The sequence below is a fragment of the Lissotriton vulgaris genome, chromosome 12 (genome assembly GCF_964263255.1).
Source record: "Lissotriton vulgaris chromosome 12, aLisVul1.2, whole genome shotgun sequence".
Lineage (NCBI taxonomy): Eukaryota > Metazoa > Chordata > Amphibia > Caudata > Salamandridae > Lissotriton > Lissotriton vulgaris.
In genome coordinates, this window is record NC_141700.1 from 261,825,017 (window position 1) to 261,846,536 (window position 21,520).

The 21,520-nt window shown below is 45.1% G+C and overlaps 1 protein-coding gene across 1 annotated transcript in view; it reads left to right on the forward strand.

Moving 5' to 3' along the window:
* The window catches only part of CNGB1 (cyclic nucleotide gated channel subunit beta 1), a 1,326,699-nt gene that overhangs the window by 1,004,035 nt on the left and 301,144 nt on the right, over positions 1-21,520 (forward strand). The window contains exons 30-31 of the mRNA XM_086945539.1: positions 96-304; positions 20,300-20,350. Of these exons, the coding sequence (XP_086801665.1) occupies positions 96-304; positions 20,300-20,350 (260 nt within the window). The remainder of the gene's footprint in view (positions 1-95; positions 305-20,299; positions 20,351-21,520) is intronic.

Here is a 21,520-nt window from a genome sequence, read left to right on the forward strand (position 1 = left end):
AATCCATTTTCCTTATTTATCTCTGGCATTTCTTCTCTATTCTGATATTATTTTACCCTCTCCCATTCTCCACTCTACTCTCTTTCCTCCATTAGATTTGATGTATGTCCTCTGGCTGTTCTTCGTGGTCCTTGCCTGGAACTGGAACTGCTGGCTGATCCCAGTGCGCTGGGCCTTTCCGTACCAGACCCCAACAAATATCCACTATTGGCTCATAATGGACTACCTGTGTGACCTTATTTATCTTTTGGACATCACTGTCTTCCAGATACGTCTTCAGTTTGTGCGCGGCGGTGATATTATCGTAAGTGAGCAATACCTCAGCTGTTGCAATCCTTTTGTGAATCTTTCTTCTTTTCAAAATTTCATGAAACATCATTGGCATATATTTTTATATGTAAAAAAGTTTGTGGCATTGATTCAGCTATGCTAAAGCTTTATGATTATGTTTCCTATGTAGCCTTGATTAAACAAACCTTGAATTCTTAATAGACTTTAGCCTTACACATATACTCTGTAGTAACACCAGTTTAAGATAATATGCATCCCTTTGCTTGGCCAGTGGTCTGAGAATTTCTCCACATTTCTATGGATGTGAGCTTCCTCTAATCTCAAATATATGGTACATACCTTACTCTTAAGTAGGGTAAACCATCCCATAGGGAGTAAGATGCAGTCTTTAGAAGGTTTTTTAATGAGTAGTTCTGTTTATGTATAACTTCTATTTGGCAGTCTTCCTACACAACCTACTTGAATGTTCTCTTCTACATATAAAACAGCAGTAGATGGCTTCAGCTCCATCTTGATGTCAATTACAGTACAGATGTGACATCATTGGATCTATATAGCGCCCTCTAGTGACCTGGTGTCTGTGCCATCCATTTTTTCCAAGCCTTTAGTGGTAAAGACAAGATCAACTTAATTTGACACTGAATATGCAGTGCAACAGAACTCAATTAGAATCGTATTATTGATCATATGCCTATGATCATCCTTCAGAACCGGGAGGTTGGCAGGAGAGGGGGGAATCTACAGGTAAATGATTCACCTGAAAGATCTTTACTGAAGGTAAGTATGTTTTTTTTACAACTGGATGCTTCTAGCTGAAAATTCCTCACCTTGTGAATAGATACCACATAAGTACCCCCTCCCATGTGATAAGTCTGAAGAAATGATCAGATTGGGAAATTTTGAAGCACTGAACGAGTAAAACTGCCATTCCTTCTCATTTCTGAATCCAAGTAATAATGCTTTGCAAATGTTTGAAGGCAAACCCATTTCACTATGCAACATGTGTCTGCTAAGTCCACTCCTCTGGACATCACTGATTTGGATGCCTTCTCCCTAATAGAATGAGCTCAGATTGTTCCTTGTTGCTTCTTTTTAATAATATATGCAGAAGAACACTGGTTTGTACAAACTCATGTACAGTTTAAATCTCATACCCATATCTAAATTATAAATTAATTTTGTGCAAATCGATATTCTTCCGCATACATTAATTACTTAGTTTTGCACAAATATTTGGGTTGCTCTTGTTTGTAAAGAATCATTTTTAGCAATGCATAACAGATCTTAAAGCAGAGGATGATACATGTTAACGGAGTCTTTTCTGTACTGCCTTGCCCTTCTTATTGCTCACATATTGGACAAAGAGCTATGGTCAGATCTGAACATCTCTGTCCAGTTGATATGAACTCTGATACCCCTACGAGGTCCAGCCAATAAAGTCTTTCCTCCTGTTTGGTGTGAAGGGGTCAGAAGAAAAATGTAGGAATTGTCATGGACTACCCCATATTAAATGGGGTCACAACATTTGATACGAAAGCTGTTTTAGCCCTAAGCACCAGGCTTGTCGGGGTTAAAGCAAGTTAAGTGCTGACAAATACACAGCGCTTGCAGCTAACTGAGGCCAGCAAGATGGGCACCAAAAACACAGTGTTCGAAGTCAAAATCCGCAAGTGTCAGCTGTCTAAAAGTTTAAAAGGAGCCCCCATCAGAAACATCAGGCTCAAATTCTAGTCCCATTGTGTTCTAATGAAATGAAAAGTGGGAAACAATTGAGATCACCCCTCCAGAAATCTTACAACAACAGGGAAGTTAAATGTAATGATGGTAAACAAATGATTGTGAAAAGGCTGCATTAGACACACAAAAGGTGATAGGAAGAATGTGTGCAATAAGTCTAACCACTGGCAATCGCTCCATAGTATTCCAACCCATCGTTCTTTTGCCCATCATGCCACCTCAGTTTGGACCCAGCCATATGCAAATCAGTCTTAACCCTACTCCAATCGAGACAGTCCAGCCTGAACTGCCAGGTTAGGTCCTCCCTGAACCAGAATACAAGCAACCTAAGTTCGGCTTCATCCTGATTGGGGCTTGTCAGTTAGGTGTAGCGGGGTTCCAGTGACACAGTGAGCACAGGACACACATCTGGACATACCCTTGCCAAATAGTTCATTAAATCAGACACACAAAAGGTAATAGGAGGACTGCTTGCAATAAGTCTTATCTACTGGCAATTCCTCAGTGCTGCATTCCAACCCATCGATCTTTTGCCCACCATAACACCTAAGTTTGGACCCAGCAATATCAAAATGAGTTTTGACCCTGCACCGATAGTCACAATCCAGCCTGACCTGCCACGCCAGGTCCTCCCTGAACCAGAACACAAGCAATCCAAGATTGGTTTAACTGTGATTGGGGCTTGTCAGTCGAAGTAGCTTGGTACCAGTGGCGCAGTGAGCACAGAACCCATGTCTGGGCATACTCTTGCCACTTGGGGCATTACATCAAACACACAAAAGGTGATGTGAGGAATGCTTGCAATAAGTCCAACCACTAGCAATCACTTGGGTAGCATTCCAATCCATTGTTCTTTTGCCCACCATGATACCTCATTTTGGACGCAGCCATATGCAAATCAGTTTTGACTTGGCAGCAATAATAACTGTACACACCACATTTCTTGCTGGGCCAATAACAATGAAAATACAACACATTAAAAATATGTGCCTTCAAAGGATCTACACTGTTGTTTGCAAACCAAGCAACAAATCAGTTCTGCCTTTCCGCACAAACCTATTTTGTGGAGAAGTGACAAGCTGACAGGATCAGGCAAACTACTTCTGGCATAGTGAAAGGAACTCAGGTGTCCCCGCTCAATCTCCTATCATGAAGGTGGAGGCTCTAGAAGTTGGGATGCAGGACTTGCCCTCTATCTGGGAGAGGAGGTCTATTTTAAGAGGCAGCTTGAATAGGAGACACAGGGAGAGTATCAGAAAGTCTGCATCCCATATTCTCCTTGGCCAGCCTTGAGCAATCAGAATGACTATTGCCCTTTCCTAGTGCATCTTTCTCAACAATCGAGGAATCAAGGGTTAGGGGAAATGCCTAGTGAAGCAAAACATTCCATGTCAACCAGCTCTCATCCCCGAGGTTCTATGCAGAGGAATCTGGAGGGCACAAAACGTTGGAGTGTATGGTGAAAACATCCACTTGAGGAGCACATCACTAAGCATGTCAAGATGTCCTGATTACCTTTTGATGGAGACCCCTCTCATACGCTACAAGTTAATGCTGACTTAGACTGTCATTCAAATTTAACAGATTGTTGGCCACCAGCCAGGTTCTATGCACCCATGCATTTTCACTCATGTCCAGGGTCTCAGAGCTTCACAATAGAGCAGATGAGATCTTGTATCTCCCTGCTGGTTTACATACATATTGCAGTAGTGTTGTCTGCCAATCTGGGCCAATTGGCTGTAAAACATGGGCCGGAAGGCTTTCTGGGCCAGGAGAATTGCCCTCAGCTTGAGCAAATAGATATGCAGCATTTGCTCATCTGGAGACCAAAGGGGCATCTGATCTCTTGATTCTGTCAGGTGCACCTCCCAACCGAAGGTAGCAGCATCCATCACAATGGTAGCCATTGTTGTTGGTGGGTAAAAAGTCTTCCCTTGTGTCATGTGCTCCTCTACCGAACACCAGATAAGATCCGACTAAACGTCTTGGGAAATCCTGATGATGTCCTTCGGATTGCCCGTGTTGGAACTACGACAGCTCGAGAAACAACACGAGAGCCTTCGTGTGCCAGCATGCATAAGCAACCAGTAGGTTGCACAAACCAAGTAGACCTAGCAGGTTAAGAACCATCATGACTGGAACTATGACTGCAGGTGTCTCCTGTGTAGCTCCAGGATCGGTATGTGGAAGTGGGCATTCTTCAAGTCGAGGGATACCATCCAGTCTTCTACTTCCAGTGCCGAAAGCACCTGAGCCAGAGACAACATTTTGAAGCTCTCTTTGCATTGGTAAAAATGAAAGATCCTGAGTGCCCGGATCGGACACAGACCACCATCCTTTTTGGAAACCAGAAAGTACAGCGACTAGTACCCCTGCCCAATATCCTGCTTCTGGACAAACTCCACCTTTCCTTTCGTAAAAGTGCCACCACCTCCTGAAGGGACTGAGGCAGAGAGATCTGGGGCACAAGTTTATTTTAAAGGAAGGTTCTCCCTTTGTAATGTGTAGAACTCACTGGTCCATCGTCACGCTCTTCTAGGACTGCAGAAAGGATGATGCCCTTCCTCCCACAGGCTGCACACGTTTCTTTAAGTGGGAACTAAAGCAGTTTTCTGGGATGGTGAGGGACAGAATCAGGAGGAGGAGGGTTGCTAGTTCTCTTTGCCTTTGGGCTGGTCTCTGTACTGCTTTCAAATTGATTGATTGGTTGGATGGACTAGGAAGGCTGGTGCTGACAAAAAAGCAGCTCTTTTGAGTAGCCCTGAGTTTTCCTATATTGCATGTGAAAGTCTCTGGCCAGAGACTCTAGGTCGAGAGATCAGACAGTTGTTCTGCCTGCCGTGAACCTGCCAAGAGCCATGTCTATTTTATCACCAAATAGGCAAGAGCTGTTGAACACCATGTGTATCAGGCTAGCTTGCACATCACCTGAAAGATCAGTGGATTGCAGCCAGGCATGTGTAAGTAGAGTTACCTAGGAGCCCTGAGCCCTTGGCCCTGGCCCACCAAATCCATCATGTCAAGGTCTGCCCTGAGAATTTGTCTGGAAGTATCCTGATCAACCCTTACCACCACAAAGTTCAAAGTTGTCTTTCATGTGGTCAGGTAGGCTCGGCAGTACAATGTTTGCCATTTCCCACAAGGCATTTGGCTTGTAGGTATGCTGTGATCATTGAGTTAATAGCCAGGCTCTCAGCCAAAAACACAATCTTACCCAGGGTCTTCAGCTTCTTCGTATCCGTATCTGGAGCCACAGTGGGGAATTCTACTGGACTTTGCTAGGAGCAAAACGAAGCTGTGACCACAAAACCTTCTAGTGAAGCTTGTGTGGACAAAAAAATCAGGATCTACAGGAGCTGGCTTCTTTCAGAAGGCAATAACTTTGTCAGATGGAGCAGATCTTGGTTTATTCCAAGCCATCTTGTTTGGCTCCATAAGGGCATCAGTATAGAGAAACAGCAGTTCAAATGCAGTGAAAGTAGGTTCCAATATTTCAATGGTAATGTACGACTTTGTCTCTACTGTCGGAAGGGGTAGCTCCACCACTTCCCCCACATTCCAGGAGACTGCATTTAAAGAGGCTGCAACTTACGTAGCAGTCCGGAAGTGCATTCCATTTCTGAAGAGGTGTCCAAGCTGCTGAAATACTGACGCTCCAGATAGTCTGCCACAAACTGAGTTAGTAAGGGTAGCAAATTGTCCCCTTCACTTTAGTCATCTTCATCATATGGTGTAATCTGTGACATCTGGATATGGTTGTAAACTGACCCAAAGATGTAGTCTGTGACTTGCCAGTACTGTTCTCTTGGCCTAGTTCATGGTTCTCATCCCAGTACCAGGCCTCCTAAGTCATTGTGCCTCCCTTCTTCACCTCTGCAAAAGAAACAATTGATGGATGGAATGCTGGGCAATGCAAACATTCACCCCCTACTCACAAGGATCTGGGTTAGATCCATTATTCTTTTGCTCATCACACCACCCCAGTTTGGACCCAGCCATATGCAAATCAGTCTTGATCCTCTTTCTTGTGGGAACTGTCCAGTCTGAACTGCCAAGGCGACATATGCAAATGAAACAATTGATGGACAGAATGCTGGACAATGCAAACATTCACCCCTAGTCACAAGGATTTGGGTTAAATCCATCATTTATTTGCTCACCACACCACCCCAGTTTGGACCCAGCCATATGCAAATAAGTCTAGACCCTGTTTCTTGTGGGAACAGTCCAGCTCAAACTGCCAAGCCAGGTCCTTCCTGGACCGGAAACAAGCATTCTGGGACTGGTATCAGGGCATCATGCTTCATCAGCGAGGCTAACTTGAATCCAGTGGGGTAGTGAGCACGGGACCCACATCTGGGCATACCCTTCCCACTTAGGAAAACATGCAAAAGAAACAATTGATGGACAGAATGCTGGGCAATGCAAACATTCACCCCCAGTCACAAGGACTTGAGTTCAATTCAATTCATGAAGCTTTATTCGGTGCATATAGATGACCATAAAAGCACAAACAAAATATAACAGTACCTATTAAAATGTTCCATCTAAGGTTTACAATTAGTGATGATAATCATAATTCGTAAGAGAACACATATAAAAGTTACATATGGTATAAAACATCTAGTGTTAATAGTCAAAGTTCATTAAAACACATACTTTTCCTAGAATTGATGCACTGATTTAAAAATGTTGCAATATAAAAACAGATATCTTTCGATTGCAAGTTAAAAATTAGAATCCTAGCTTGCTTAACTGTATGTATGCCATATTTAACAAACATGGGTTTCAAAAAGGCAATTTAGTGTACAGTTTGCAAAACATTAGAAAGTGCACAGTGCTCTGGGTGGATACCTCATCACACCTACATGGCCCAGTCGGATGTTTCTTAATATTTGGGTGGGCTACTAAATAATGTGCCATCCCATATCTAAGTCTGGTTAGCACAAATTTATGTGAGTGCCTAGTCACCATAGTTAAGTAAGAAGGAAAACCTTCAGTTATATTATACTTATTATAAAAAATGACAGTGGACATTGATCCGGTTGCAATTGCCTGCTTCCTCCCCGCATATGTCAGGAATATACTTTTCATTTCCGACTTAGGAATCATTGCTGCTGCGCTGGGGTCATTTAAAATGTTCAAGTTAAAAATGTCTGAAAAACAAGTAACAACATATTTAACCCAGGGTATCTCTCGATATTTATCCAACCGTAAACAGTCCTCAATAATAGATCTATAAAGGACTTCTCATCCTTAAGCCAAATAGACCGCCAGATCATCATTGGCCTAAGGGATAACAGGTCAGTTAAATAATCAATAGCTAGTTCACGGTGACTTAATTCGGTTGAAGCTGAGGTGGGCAAAAATAGGAGTTTCTTTACAAATAAGTTTTCCTCCAACTGTAACTTATGAACACAGCTGTGGCCCCATACTCCAGCTCCATACAGTGCTATAGTAACACATCTAGCCTGGTAAATCTTAAGCATATCCCTGGTGCGACGGTCCCCTACCTGTGCAGCAAACCTGTAAATACCATGGCATTCTTTGCCATTTTATTCCGGATATTGTTAAATTCATTGGTCCATTTCCTGTCATTAGAGAAGGTAATACCTAGATAACAAAATGTATCCACCTGTTGCACCTTTTCTCTATCTATAAAAAACGTGTTTAAAAATTTTGCTTTGGCCCCACAGGACATTGTATGTGTTTCCCTTTATTAATTACTAATTTTCTATCTTTAATAAAGGAAGAAAAACTATCCATTAACCGCTGTAGACCCACTGGGGTTCTAGAGAGTAAAACAGCATCATCGGCGTATAATAGCACCGGTACTGGAACACCTTTGATCTGGGGGGCATCTGCATTAACTTTTTTTAGAATAGCATCAACTCCATCAATAAATAAAATAAATAGGAGGGGGGCCAAAACACAGCCCTGACTAATGCCTCTTTTAACACGAAATTTTGGAGTACATTCTCCTCTAGTCCCAAAGCGCACACTAGTTTTCAATTTCTCGTACAACCTTGCGAGGAAAAAGATTATGCCTTCTGGTGCTCCTAACTTCAACAAGGTTGGCCACAAAAGAGAATGATCTACCATATTGAATGCACTGCTCAGGTCTGCAAAGCAGAGGTACAAGGAGCCAGGTTTTGCTTCAGTGTATTTCCCGATCAGTAGATCAAGATTGATGCACTGATCGATCGTACCCCGACCCTTCCTAAATCCAAACTGGCTGTCAGCCAGTATGCCATCCTGCTCCACCCATTCCTCTAATCTCACAAGCATAACCCTACTCATGACCTTGACTGATGAGTCAAGGAGAGAGATCGGGTGATAATTTTTTTCATCAGACCTGCTTCCCTTTTTATAAATTGGTACTATAATCGATTCTCCCCAAGTTGAAGGGGCCTCAGTACTCACAGCTGCATTAAAAACGGTAGTCAAAAGAGGTCCCCAGACCTCTCGTGCAGCTTTTTAAACATCTATAGGGACCCCATCCGGGCCCTGGGCTTTCCCTCCTTTACTAGCGCGTATGCCGCACTCAACCTCACTAACAGAAATATCCAGCGGCAGAACAGGCCACCTCTTAAAGCAGGCATCTGTAACTTTATTAGAGTCAAAAATATTAAAAAAATAGGTTATCCACCCCTCACTCGGGACATTTGAAGTTAGCTCGGGTATTTTTTCATCCTTAAGAAAGCAAGAGTTAACCGCGGCCCAAAATAAGGTACAATTTGATAACTCCTCTGCTTGGTTAAGGGGATCCCAAGCCTGTTGCTGCAGTTCGCGCTTCCTCTGTTTGAGCACACATTTGTATTCCGTTCTCAAATTAATTATTAGATTTTTGTCCCGAGGCTTTACTGCTAATGCCTGCTTAAGGTCAGTTAATGCAGCAGTACAATGATGGTCGAACCAGCCCGGTCCGTTACTACGTTGCCCGCTGTTACGTCCGGTGAACTTTGCATCAATAGCAATATTAATTTCTTTAAAAAGTAATAAAACATTTACAAGGTCAAATCTATTTTCTAAAATAAAAACAATTTCCAACAGACTCTCCTTAATTATAGAACTAATTAATTTGTGGGCCTTTTCTCCTGCCCATCTTAGCCTTACACCGTTGGTCCTATGTGGTTCCACATTTGAGATTGTGATTCCTACATCAGTTGAACTTCCGGCCCAAAAAATAGTCTCCAGAATAATACAATTATGGTTGCTTAATGTAGTTACCTCAATTCTAGGCGGAGCACAGCAAGAAATAATATTTGAGGACACAATCACATGATCAATTGTAGAACTAGTGTGCCAGTTTTTAAAAGTGGGAATTGGTAAAACATTAGCATCTTTACAACACTCCACTATTTCCAAATCATGGCAACCCATGAGCATATGCAATGCTTCCCCATAGCTGTTGTGCCTGAAATGCAAAACATTCCACCCAGCATTATTAGTGACCCCACAAACCCTCTGTGATGACAAATCGCATAGAGTGGTATTAAAATCCCCTACCCATATAAAATCAAATACAACATTCACTTTCAAACATAAATTTTCAATGGCACCAGCCAAATCTGTTACTACTTTAGCCCTGGTGCCATCAAAAATATTGTTGTAATAGTTAGTCAATGGGATATTACGGTCTTTGCCCTCAATAAGCCAGAGGATCTGCACAAGGTCGCCCACAGGTATATACTTTTTAAACACAATTGGGCGAAAGATCGATACAAGTGTGAGTATGCCCCCTTTGGCTCTACCTGATCCCACACCCACTGCTGGTAAGTTATAAGAGACAAATCCCTCATAGTTGACATCATCCTTACGCCATGTTTCCTGAAAACATAGGACATCATGAGCATTAATAAAATTTAGCCATCCCGGATCCCTCTCCTTCAATTTCAATCCTGCCACATTCCAACAGACAAATGTAGTGCCTTTACCTATTGCACAATCACTATCTGACATCAGCCCATTATTTCGACCCCCCCTCTCATTCTGGTTTGTCCTACACGTGTCCCCACATTCAGATGGAACTCTTATGACCTCCACCCGGCGTGGCTCAATTATAATGGTTAACTCTGGGGCCGCAATAATATCTTTACAAACAACCCCATAGGGGCTAATAGTCTCCTGGGGTTGAGGCTGTCCTGCCTGTGCAAGTCAGTCATTCGTATCCAGAGAATTTAGGGCCTGGAATCGGTTTTGCATTGTGATGTCAGGGTATGGCCTATGGGTAACCGTACAGGGTCTACTTCCTCTACTCCCTTGGGTGGTAATATTAAGGTGGCTATAAAAGAAACCTAACGAGCGGGCATATACATTATTATCAGTGACCGGTAAGGAGGCAGCTCTTAAAAGTACAGTGGCAGAATGTTGAGGGTGTTTAAAATTTACAATAACACAATCTCCCCTAGAACTTTTCCTAGAGCTCCCTATCCAATTAACCCTTCTGGTGGTCAAAATTTGGTCCGAGAATGCAATTGGAAAACCATAATGTCTATGCAACCAGGACACCGTTTTATTTTTTAAAGAATCGTGTGTTTCCTGGTAATTCTCTTTCTCGGACGGGGGAACATACCACGTATGGTGCGCAATCGGGAGGGAGGTTAGTGGCGCGTCTTCGTCTCACCTCAGTCCAGCCCTCCTTCATTTCGTCTGTTATTACAGCCTGGCTATCGTTGCCGGCTGGGGGCTGGGTGGGTGGGGGGTTCCGTACAACATTCTCACTGCCACCTACCCCTCTCCCAGGGGAAACATCCTGGGTATCACAGTTACTTGTTACTAGGGCTGATGAGCTGCCCACTTCCTCCACTGACTTATTAAGGAGTCCTCCTAGTCAATTAACCTCTGCGGTAAGCTGATCAATTTTAGCAACAAGAGGTTTAATAATGCCCTTAATCTTCAAGTCAATCATACCTACTAAGTTTTTAATTTGTTCGGCCTCCAATTTAACAGTTTCACCTTTCATCGTGATGTCATCATCCTTATCTGGGTTTTTGAGTGGGGAAACTACTCTTTTTCTAACAGAACGTGACCCCCCCAAGTTTGGTCTGAACTTTCTTACACGCTCTGACTGCTCTAGGCACAGGTGTCGGTGGGTGCTGTGTTGTAGTGTCTCAGGACTTTTCTAGGTCAACTATGGGGGTAATATTTTGCTCAGGCATATCACTAACAGAGATGTCAAAATTATTGATACCACTACTATCATCCTGCGCCAGTAGAACTGCTAAAGTTGCGCAGTAGGTGGTGTAGAGGAACAACTTATCCCTAGCGACTGCCGCCTCTCACTGTTAATTTTACTCACAACCTTCACTAGATAGTTATCCAAAGTGTTAGGCACCAGGGGAGCCTTTTGTTTAGACATACTTAACAATAATAATTAAAAGAACCGAACTAAAGCCTTTCAGAATTGCACAGAATAAAACGAACCGCCTATAATTGGCACTAGGTTTTTAAAATAAACACAGTATGTGTATACAAGATTACATGATTTCTGGTCTCACTGTATAAGGGTCACAGAAGCCCAACAGCATATGTAAATCAGGGTCCCTGGCCCAGCCCAGTCACGTCCTGTCCTGGACTGTCACAACTGTCCGCCCTTTGTCCGGGCTTCGTCCTGCGCTGCGTCCCGCGCTGTGTGGCCCGGTTGCAATTATAATAGCCGATATGTTTGGGGCGGAGCTCTGCGAGGGTGAACAGCCGCACGGACTCCTGGTCCTCGGAGTCCCGTGCGATACTGCCAAAGTGCCCCCGCAGGTGTTGGCAGCCTCTTGCTGCCCTCAGCGTCACTTCCCACAAGAAAAGAGGCTGCTCTGCTGGCGTAGGCTACTAACAGCGAAGCGGGACCCGCGCCAGCGGGTCTGGCGCGGGGTTTTGAGGGCCGGTGTGTTTGGGGCGGAGCTCTGCGCAGGTGAACAGCCGCACGGACTCCTGGTCCTCGGAGTCCTGTGCGATACTGCCAAAGTTCCCCCGCAGGTGTTGGCGGCCTCTTGCTGCCCTCAGCGTCACTCCCCACAAGAAAAATGGCTCTGCTGGCATAGACTTCTAACAGCGAAGCGGGACCCGCGCCAGCGGGTCCGGCGAGGGGTTATGAGGGCCGGTGTGTTTGGGGCGGAGCTCTGCGCAGGTGAACAGCCACACGGAACCCTGGTCCTCGGAGTCCCATGCGATACTACCAAAGTGCCCCCGCAGGTGTTGGCGGCCTCTTGCTGCCCTCAGCGTCACTCCCCACAAGAAAAAAGGCTGCTCTGCTGGCGTAGGCTTCTAACAACGAAGCGGGACCCGCGCCAGCGGGTCCGGCGAGGGGTTATGAGGGCCGGTGTGTTTGGGGCGGAGCTCTGCGCAGGTGAACAGCAGCACGGACTCCTGGTCTTCGGAGTCTCGTGCGATACTGCCATAGTGCCCCGCAGGTTTTGGCGGTCTCTTGCTGCCCTCAGCGTCACTCCCCACAAGAAAAAAGGCTGCTCTGCTGGCGTAGGCTTCTTACAGCGAAGCGGGCCCCGTGGAGTTCGTAATGATAACCTCCCAGCACCATATACTCTTAATGGCATCACTGCACTTACAGTGCCCAGGAATGGTCCTGGGTACTGAAGGGACACAGGGCTCCTGCACCTGTGCCCACACCTCTGGCATAGAGCACCCAGCTAGAAGGGTGACTGAAGTATGCCAGGGCAGTGGATTCTGTGGGCATGGCACACAGGGATGTGTGCCATGTCGACTCTTTGTTTAGTTCTGTACTTGGGCACTCAGCCTGCAAAGGCAATGTGTGGGTGCCAGGGTACAGGTTCCCTGAGGGTGGCACAATAGGTACTGCAGCCCTCAGGGGTCTTCTCTGGTCACCATGCCCTGGGTACCTAGGGCACCATTTACTAGGGGCTGACAGGTGGCCAGAGATGCCAATTGGGTTTTTGGTTTCAACACTGTTTTAGGGAAGGAACACAGGCCCTGGGTACCTGGTTGGCAGGAACCCAGGGCACACACAGTCAAAGTACTTCAGCAGTTCAGAAAAAAGTGGGGGCATACCAATGCAAGAAAGATGGAACTTTCTCACACCTTCCCACTTAGGGCGACATATGCAAAAGAAACAATTGATGGACAGAATGCTGGACAATGCAAACATCCACCCCCAGTCACAAGGATCTGGGTTAAATCCATATTTTTTTTGCTCACCACACCACCGAGTTTGGACCTGGCCATATGCAAATCAGTCTTGCCCCTGTTTCTTGTGGGAACAGTCCAGCCCGAACTGCCAAGCCAGGTCCTCCCCGGACCAGAAACAAGCATTCTGGGACCGGTTTCAGGGCATCACCCTTCATCAGCCAGTCTAGCTTGAATCCAGTGGTGTAGTGAGCACGGTACCCATGTCTGGGCATACCCTTCCCACTTAGGGCAACATATGCAAAAGAAACAATTGATGGACGGAATGCTGGACAATGCAAACATTCCCCCCTGGTCACAAGGATCGGGTTAAATCCATCATTGTTTTGCTCACCACACCACCCCAGTTTGGACCCAACCATATACAAATCAGTCTTGACCCTGTTCCTTGTGGGAACAGTCTAGCCCGAACTGCCAAGCCAGGCACTCCCTGGAACGGAAACAAGCATCCTGGGACCGGTTTCAGGGCATCACCCTTCATCAGCCAGGTTAGCTTGAATACAGTGGTGTAGTGAGCACGGGACCCATGTCTGGGCATACCCTTCTGTGAGAAAGTGGCTCTATATATACTGGACCAGAATGAGGAACAGTGTGTATAGAGTCCACAAACCCCAGAGGTATAACAGAGGTTAAAGTCAGGACTGACCTTACTCTCAAAAGTGGTAGCTTGGTCGAGCAGTAAGGCAGAACCAGAGGACAGGGTAAAGCATTTGTTGTACACACTCAGTCAGCAAAGGATTTCACACACTCAAAAGACTGAACTCCAGGCCAATTGTTGTTATATCAAAAGATATAGTGGTTTTATTTTTAGAACCAATAGACATAAAATATACTTTTCTCAATTTGAGTACTTTCATGTATTTACTTTGCCAGGAAGCAATACAGTTTGTGAACACAATAGATACAGGGGTTGCAGAAGGCAACACAATTCTAGACACACTTTAGCATTGAGCTCAATGTGGTTTCAACATATAGGTACAGTTGATTACTATACAGATTACTTTAGTAATTCCAGGACTAGATCCTAGATTCAGTCCTGGGGTCTAAACTGAAACCAATTTAGTAAAAACGTTTTAGTTACTATGGTGAATTTTCATGAATTAAAAGCTGTTTTAAAAGTTCACACTTTGAAACTTTTCAATGTAACTCTGACAATGTTATCCAATGGGAGAAAATTCAGGTTGCAGGTAAAGTACGATCTTGTTACATTTGTAATCCAGTACTGGGCTCCTAAGTCCAGCACTGGGGTCTCAACTTAAAACAGGTAGGTAATTGCGTTTCAGTATTTCGTATGATTTTTAAAGAATATTTCAAGTTTTCAAAATGAAACAAAAAAAATTTCATAGAAAAGCAGACAATGGATTCCTATGGAGAAAATACAGATTACTAGTAAACCCGGTAAGGATTACTTTGGCGGTTCAGTACTGGGCTACAAGGTACAGTACTGGCTTCTTCCCTGATCACAGGTGAGTACTTCGGAATTTGGGTGATTTTATATGAATACTTTTAGTTTCCAAAACTTCAGACTAAGAAGATTTTTCGAGTCAAACAAGTCCATGTTCTCCAATGGCAGGTAAGTGAGTTATCGGTTTCCAGGTGAGTACTTGGCTGGTGAAGTTAGGGTTATGGGCATAGACTCAGGGGTCCCCCAGGGTCAGGTAAGTACAGTTGGTTCACCCCCAGCGGCTCAGGGGCGGCCGGGTGCAGAGGTAGTTAGGCCCAATGTTATCCAATGAGGGAAAGGGGCCTCCTGTTGGTGGCTGCTGGCTAGCAGGCCATGCGGCTGTGGGAGCCTGGCTCCTGGTCACTTGCTCAGGGCAAATGGGGAAGTAGGATAGGGTACAGGTTGCACTACCAGGGGCACTCGGGCAGCTGGATGCAGGGTGCTTTTGAGCTGTCGGGCGCTCAATGTTATTCAATGAGGAACTTGAAAAGGGAACAAAGGCTGCAGCCTCGGGGACGGAGGATCTTCTGAAGCGACCAACACTTTGAGGGGTAAGTTGGGATCTTGGAGGATAGGTAGGCACCCAGGAGTTGGGCACAGGGGGCCGTGGGGCGCCGGGTGCAGGGGTGTCTTTTGAGGTTGGGAAATCTTACCCCCTGCTGGTCGCGGTCGGAGGGGTCCTCTGTCCTGAGGCTGCAGGCGCCGTCGGGGTCGTCGAGGAGAGTCTTTGGGCGCTGGACTTCGGGTCCCAGTCGCCGGGGGGACGTCCTCATGGTACTGGATCACTCTGGCACGGGCCGGGCTCAGCGGGTGCAGAGTGGGGTGGTCCGGAGCTTCCTGGCTGGCACCAGGGGTGTTGTTGCAGCAGAGCCTCTGCTGATGGGAGTCCCAGGCTTTAAGAGGGTCATGGCAGGCAGGTCCTCTGGGTGTCCCAAGGTTTCTGTCCGCAGGAGTCACCGGGATTAGGCAGGAGCAGGTTCCAGGATCGACAGGCCGGTAGGGCTGGGGCAAAGTCAGTTGTTGTCGTCCTGTTGTTAGCAGCTGCACGGCGGGTCTTCTTCTTCTTGACATAATTTCTTCTTTTCTTCTCGGGGTCTAAGGAAGGAAGGTTCAGGGAGCCCCTAAATACTGAATTTAAGGGCGTTACAGGTAGGGCAAGGACAGGGACAAATAGGTCCCTGTCCTTGGGTTGGTACACCCCCTAGCCTGCTCCTCTCCTGTGGGAGGGGGGCAGGAGCCGAGCTGTGGTTGGGAATGGCTCCCCCATCTACAAGATGGCCGGAGCCCGGGTTCGTGCTTCACCTCGTCTCCCTCACATGAGGGGTAGGGTTGGCACAGGCTGGCACACCCCCATTCCTGACGTAGTTTTTCCTGCCAGTCTTCCCGCCAGAGTGGGGGTCAGGAGTGGTGGGGGCCAGTTGCTGGGTACAGCAAATGGTCTGGAGAAGCTCACAGAGTCGGCATGCCTTTGAAGCTTCCCCCTGCCCATCCTGGGGGAGGAGACCTAGCACCTCGCCCAGGATGTGCATTTTTGCAGGCCCAGGAGAGCGGGAGGCTCTCCACCCAGGGGCCCAGCAACATGTCTGCTATGTGGCAGCCTCTGCAGCCACTCAGCCCAGACGTGGATTGTAGGTTAAGGCTTCAGGGGGCATCTCTACGATGGCCTCTGGTGCATTTTACATTAAATCCCACACTGGCATCAGTGTGGGTTTAATGTGCTGAGAAGTTTGGTACCAAACTTTTCAGTCTTCAGTGTAGCCATTATGGTGCTGTGGAGTTCGTAATGACAACCTCCCAGCACCATATACTCTTAATGGCAACACTGTACTTGCAGTGCCCAGGAATGATCCTGGGTACTGTAGGGGCACAGGGCTCCTGCACCTGTGCCCACACCTCTGGCATAGAGCACCCAGCTAGAGGGGTGACTGAAGAATGCCAGGGCAGTGGATTCTGTGGGCATGGCACACAGGGATGTGTGCCATGTCGACTCTTTGTTTAGTTCTGTACTTGGGCACTCAGCCTGCAAAGGCAATGTGTGGGTGCCAGGGTACAGGGCCCCTGAGGGTGGCACAATAGGTACTGCAGCCCTCAGGGGTCTTCTCTGGTCACCATGCCCTGGGTACCTAGGGCACCATTTACTAGGGGCTGACAGGTGGCCAGAGATGCCAATTGGGTTTTTGGTTTCAACACTGTTTTAGGGAAGGAACACAGGCCCTGGGTACCTGGTTGGCAGGAACCCAGGGCACACTCAGTCAAAGTACTTCAGCAGTTCAGAAAAAAGTGGGGGCATACCAATGCAAAAAATATGGAACTTTCTCACACCTTCCCACTTAGGGCGACATATGCAAAAGAAACAATTGATGGACGGAATGCTGGACAATGCAAACATTCACCCCCAGTCACAAGGATCTGGGTTAAATCCATCATTCTTTTGCTCACCATACCACCCCAGTTTGGACCCAGCCATATGCAAATCAGTCTTGACCCTGTTGCTTGTGGAAACAGTTCTGCCCGAATTGCAAGGCCAAGTCCTCCCTGGACCAGAAACAAGCATCCTTGGACCGATTTCAGGGCATCACCCTTCATCAGCCAGTCTAGCTTGAATCCAGTGGTATAGTGAGCACGGGACCCATGTCTGGGCATTCCCTTCCCGCAACATATGCAAAAGAAACAATTGATGGATGCAATGCTGGACAATGTAAACATTCCCCCCCTGTCACAAGGATCTGGGTTAAATCCATCATTCTTTTTCTCACCACACCACCTCTGTAGCCAGTAGTTATGTTACGTTATGTTATATTACTGTAAATGTAAATGTATAGGCATTTATATAGCGCACTACTTACCCGGAGGGTCCCAAGGCGCTTCGACCGCTGCGAAACCCTTCCTGGCTTCCCTGAGAGATGGTCCCTTAATGGGTATCTCCAGGGTGAGACCAGGCATCCCCGGCGGTCTGGTGGGGCCGTTAGTGAAGATGAGGCAAGCTAATGCCCAGAGTTGCCGAGTGTGATCGCTGATCAGAGTGGGCACCGAGGCGAGAGAATTATCGAGTCCGCTGACCCTGGTCCATTTGTACAGCTTACATCCACCAGATGGTCTCTTGGCGCTAGGTAACCAGTCAAATTCCACCTCACGTAGCAATAAGCTTGTCTAAAAAGCTGTGTTTTCAAAAGTCTCCTAAATGTGGCAAGGTCCATTAAGGCCCTTAGTTCCAAAGCCAAGCTGTTCCATACACAAGGGGCGATAATGGCAAACCTGCACCCTCCGATCATTTGTTTTTTCCAGGACGAAATCGTCAGGAGATGCGAGTTACTGGATCTTAAAGCTCTGGTTGGACAATATTCAATAATTTGCGACTTCACAAAGGAAGGGTTGCTCAAGTACAAAGACTTAAAAACCATGCTGCTAGCTTTCAACATTGATCTCTGTGCAACAAGCAACTAATGAAGGTCCATCATTACCGGTGTAATGTGACAACGTTTAGGCAGGGGGTAAATCAGCCGGGCAGCCTGGTTTTGAATAAGCTGGAGCCTGCGCTGAAGGAGTTCAGGGAGACCCAGGTAAACAGCATTTGCAAAATCTAATCTAGATATAACTAACACTAAAATCACTTGGATCAAAACCTCCTTTATAAGGATTTTTGTAATCTTTTTTATGCGTTGAAGCTGGCAAAAGCAGGCAGAAGTCATAGCTACTGCTTAAAAGTAAGTTCTGCATCTATTATAACACCCAGGCTTTTTACAGCTTTTTTAGGTGACGGAGGAGAGCCCATCTCGCTAGGCCAAAACGAAGGACACTAATAGTTCACCTTACTTTTTGTAAGCATTGTCTCCATTTTATCGGGGTTCAGCTTTAAATGATTGCTGTTCATCCATTCACGAATGAACCGCATCGTCTCCTGAAACATGTAGTGAGATGAAGGGTAATCACTAAGCATAAATAGTAATTGCATATCATCTGCATAATTAAATATGTTAATTCCTTCTTGTTTAAGGGCATTGATCAGGGGACAAATATAGATGTTAAAAAGGTGCGGAAACAGCGAAGAACCTTGAGGAACCCCACACCTCTGAAGATGAGTAAGAAGGTAGCCTAACTGATTGAACTCTGTCCTTCAGAAAGGAAAGAAGCCAGTTCAAAGCAGAAACTCTTAGGCCCGCAGCCCTGATCCGGTCAGCTAAAACAGCATGGTCGACCATGTCAAAGGCAGCAGACAAATGCAACAACACCAGTACTTGGGCGCTGCCATTATCTACCTCTTTTCGCATATCATCAACCATAGACATAATCACTGCTTCTGTAGAGTGTGCAGGTCGATATCCAGCTTGTGCAGAAACCAAGAAGCCTGACTCTTCAATGAATAGGCATAGGTGACACGCTATGTGGGCCTCGAGTTGTTTGGCAAAGAAGGGTAAAAGTGAAATGGCCTTATGTTTTTCATCTCCTTAGGATCAGCACCAGCTTTCTTTATAATTGGGGCAATCATTGCTTTTTTAAAGGACCAAAGGACCACCCCCATATTGACAGATTTGTTAAGAAAAGACAATATACGGTCAGGCAACCGGGTACATACTGCTTTCAAAATCTGCGGGGCAGATGTCAGTTGGAGAACCAGACTTCCCTATGTCAGTAAGAGTACTAGGTCCTCTTGCGTTAGATTAGGGAAAGAGGTGAGAGTGAGACTATTCATCACATCTGTACACAGGTTATCAAATGGTAAACATGTAGGGATGCTGTTCATAATGGCCTCAATCTAAGTAGTAATAAGCAGATGAACCATTAAGCAGGCATCCAACAAATGTTACAATTGATTTTTGCATTTATTCAGTTAAGCTGCACACAAATAAATCACAAACAAAGGCAATATTTGAATTTATGGCCACAGACATTTACTGAAGGAATATTTTCTGCACTTACAACCAACATGCGGGTAAGGTGGAGACGAACAAATTGTCAGTAATACAATGTGTTGTCAACTCTGAGAAGCAGCCATTGTACTGCTGAAAGGTGGGTGCTCTAACAGATAAGAGTACAATTCCTAATATGCATGTGAAGCCTTGTGCCAAACTTGTTGTCAAGCTGACTGATGTGAAAGGCAAAGAAGAATGATTATTTCGTGTAGAGATGCCCATTCAACAGTTCATCCAAGAACAGCACTTAGTCCTTCCACAGATACTACTGACATCAAGTGTTTCAATGTTTGATCTTCCATGTTGATGCATTGGAACCTACACTTTCTAGACAGTGTAAATAATCACACTTTGTTAGTTGCAACATATGAGCAGCTCCAGGTTGTCTTGTTGTCTTGTATCATTTCAGTATTTATACTGAGGACAGATATGCCACACACTATTTCTTAATTTGATTTGTATGACTTAAATCTTGCATCCCTATTTGTTGAAAGTTTGAGAAATAATTAGGGATCAGCAAAATAGGTAACATTTTTTTCTTGAAGGCCTACGATAATCTTTACAACTGTTACCTTTTTTGCCATGCCATATTTACTTTTATATTTTCATTAATTTATGTTGCATATTTCCATACTTAATGGTAAGAAAATGGATCTGCACAAGATACACTTTTTGGGAAACAGAATTGTTTTTGCATTACGTTCTCTCACATAGGACAGATATGATTTGTATCTAATGCTTGCTGTGTCCTTTTTTTCCCCAGACCAATCCAAAAGAAATGCGTCTGCATTACATAAAAACGGATCGCTTCAAGGTCTGATCAAGTTTCTTTTCTCATGCTTTCCTTCAATGTTTGTATTTATTATATTGAGATTTTGGGCAATATCGCCACTTCAGTGATTGATATGTAGATTATTGTGGCATTTATATTGGATACCTCTGTTGAGTGAAAGTAAGCATATGTTTGTAATTATAGATTCATAATCCTTAACTCCACATCTGCATACTTTGAAGATGCATGTATCGTAAAGCGTACATAGATGTAGAGTTAAGAATTGTAAATCTCCACATTCATATATTTAATTTCTTTAGGTATTGTAATAGTTGATGTTTTGTCCACAATATTCTGGCAGGTTGATATTACGATCTTAATATCTTGGTTTTAACAACCAATCTGAATGCAGGTCCACAGAGTGGCATCTTGTCAAGTTAAAACCTTCATGCAGATGCCTTTAATAACAAGGCTTTACTCCAGAAACTACAAAAAACTGTCAATAGCAGAGCTATCACTTTCCATATCAGGTGTTATCTCTTGACTACAACTGATTTAGATGATATTGCGCATCATCATTTTGATCAGAAGACCAGAATGCACAGGTTTGTGTAGTAGAAGGAGGTTGTATGCCCTGTGAGTTTTCTTAAGTGTATTCTGATTTCTGGTCAGCTACCAAAATTCTTGTTGTTGTTTCAAACGAGCTGGAGTAGGCAGCCATAACTTTTCTGTCTTGGCACCCTCTCTTTGGAATCTGTTTGTAACAGTCTTCCTCTTCAAGCATTTACAATATACTCTCATCTACTTTTCAGGACGTAACAAATAATATATGTTCAATGGCATGTGTGGCTGTTGTTACACATGCTCTGCATACTCCTGCCATCCAGTGTTGAGGTTTGGAGTTTTGTAAGTTGTTTTTCTTCAAGTAAGTCTTTCGAGTCACAAGACTGAGTGACTCCTCCTCTTGGTGTTACAGCACAATGGCATCAACTCCCTTGTTAGATTGATTCTCTCTTCTCTCAGGTTTGGACGTGTATGCCTCTATGTTTAGGCTCTGTTTGGTATGATTCTTTGGTTCTTTTACTGACTTCAACTGTATTGTTTTGATTGAACTTCTCACTTCCGCACTGCTCTCGAATTACGTCAATACGGGCTTTGACCCGCTGTGCTCTTCGGGGTGCTTCCCATCTCTGGCCTACTCCCACATGCACT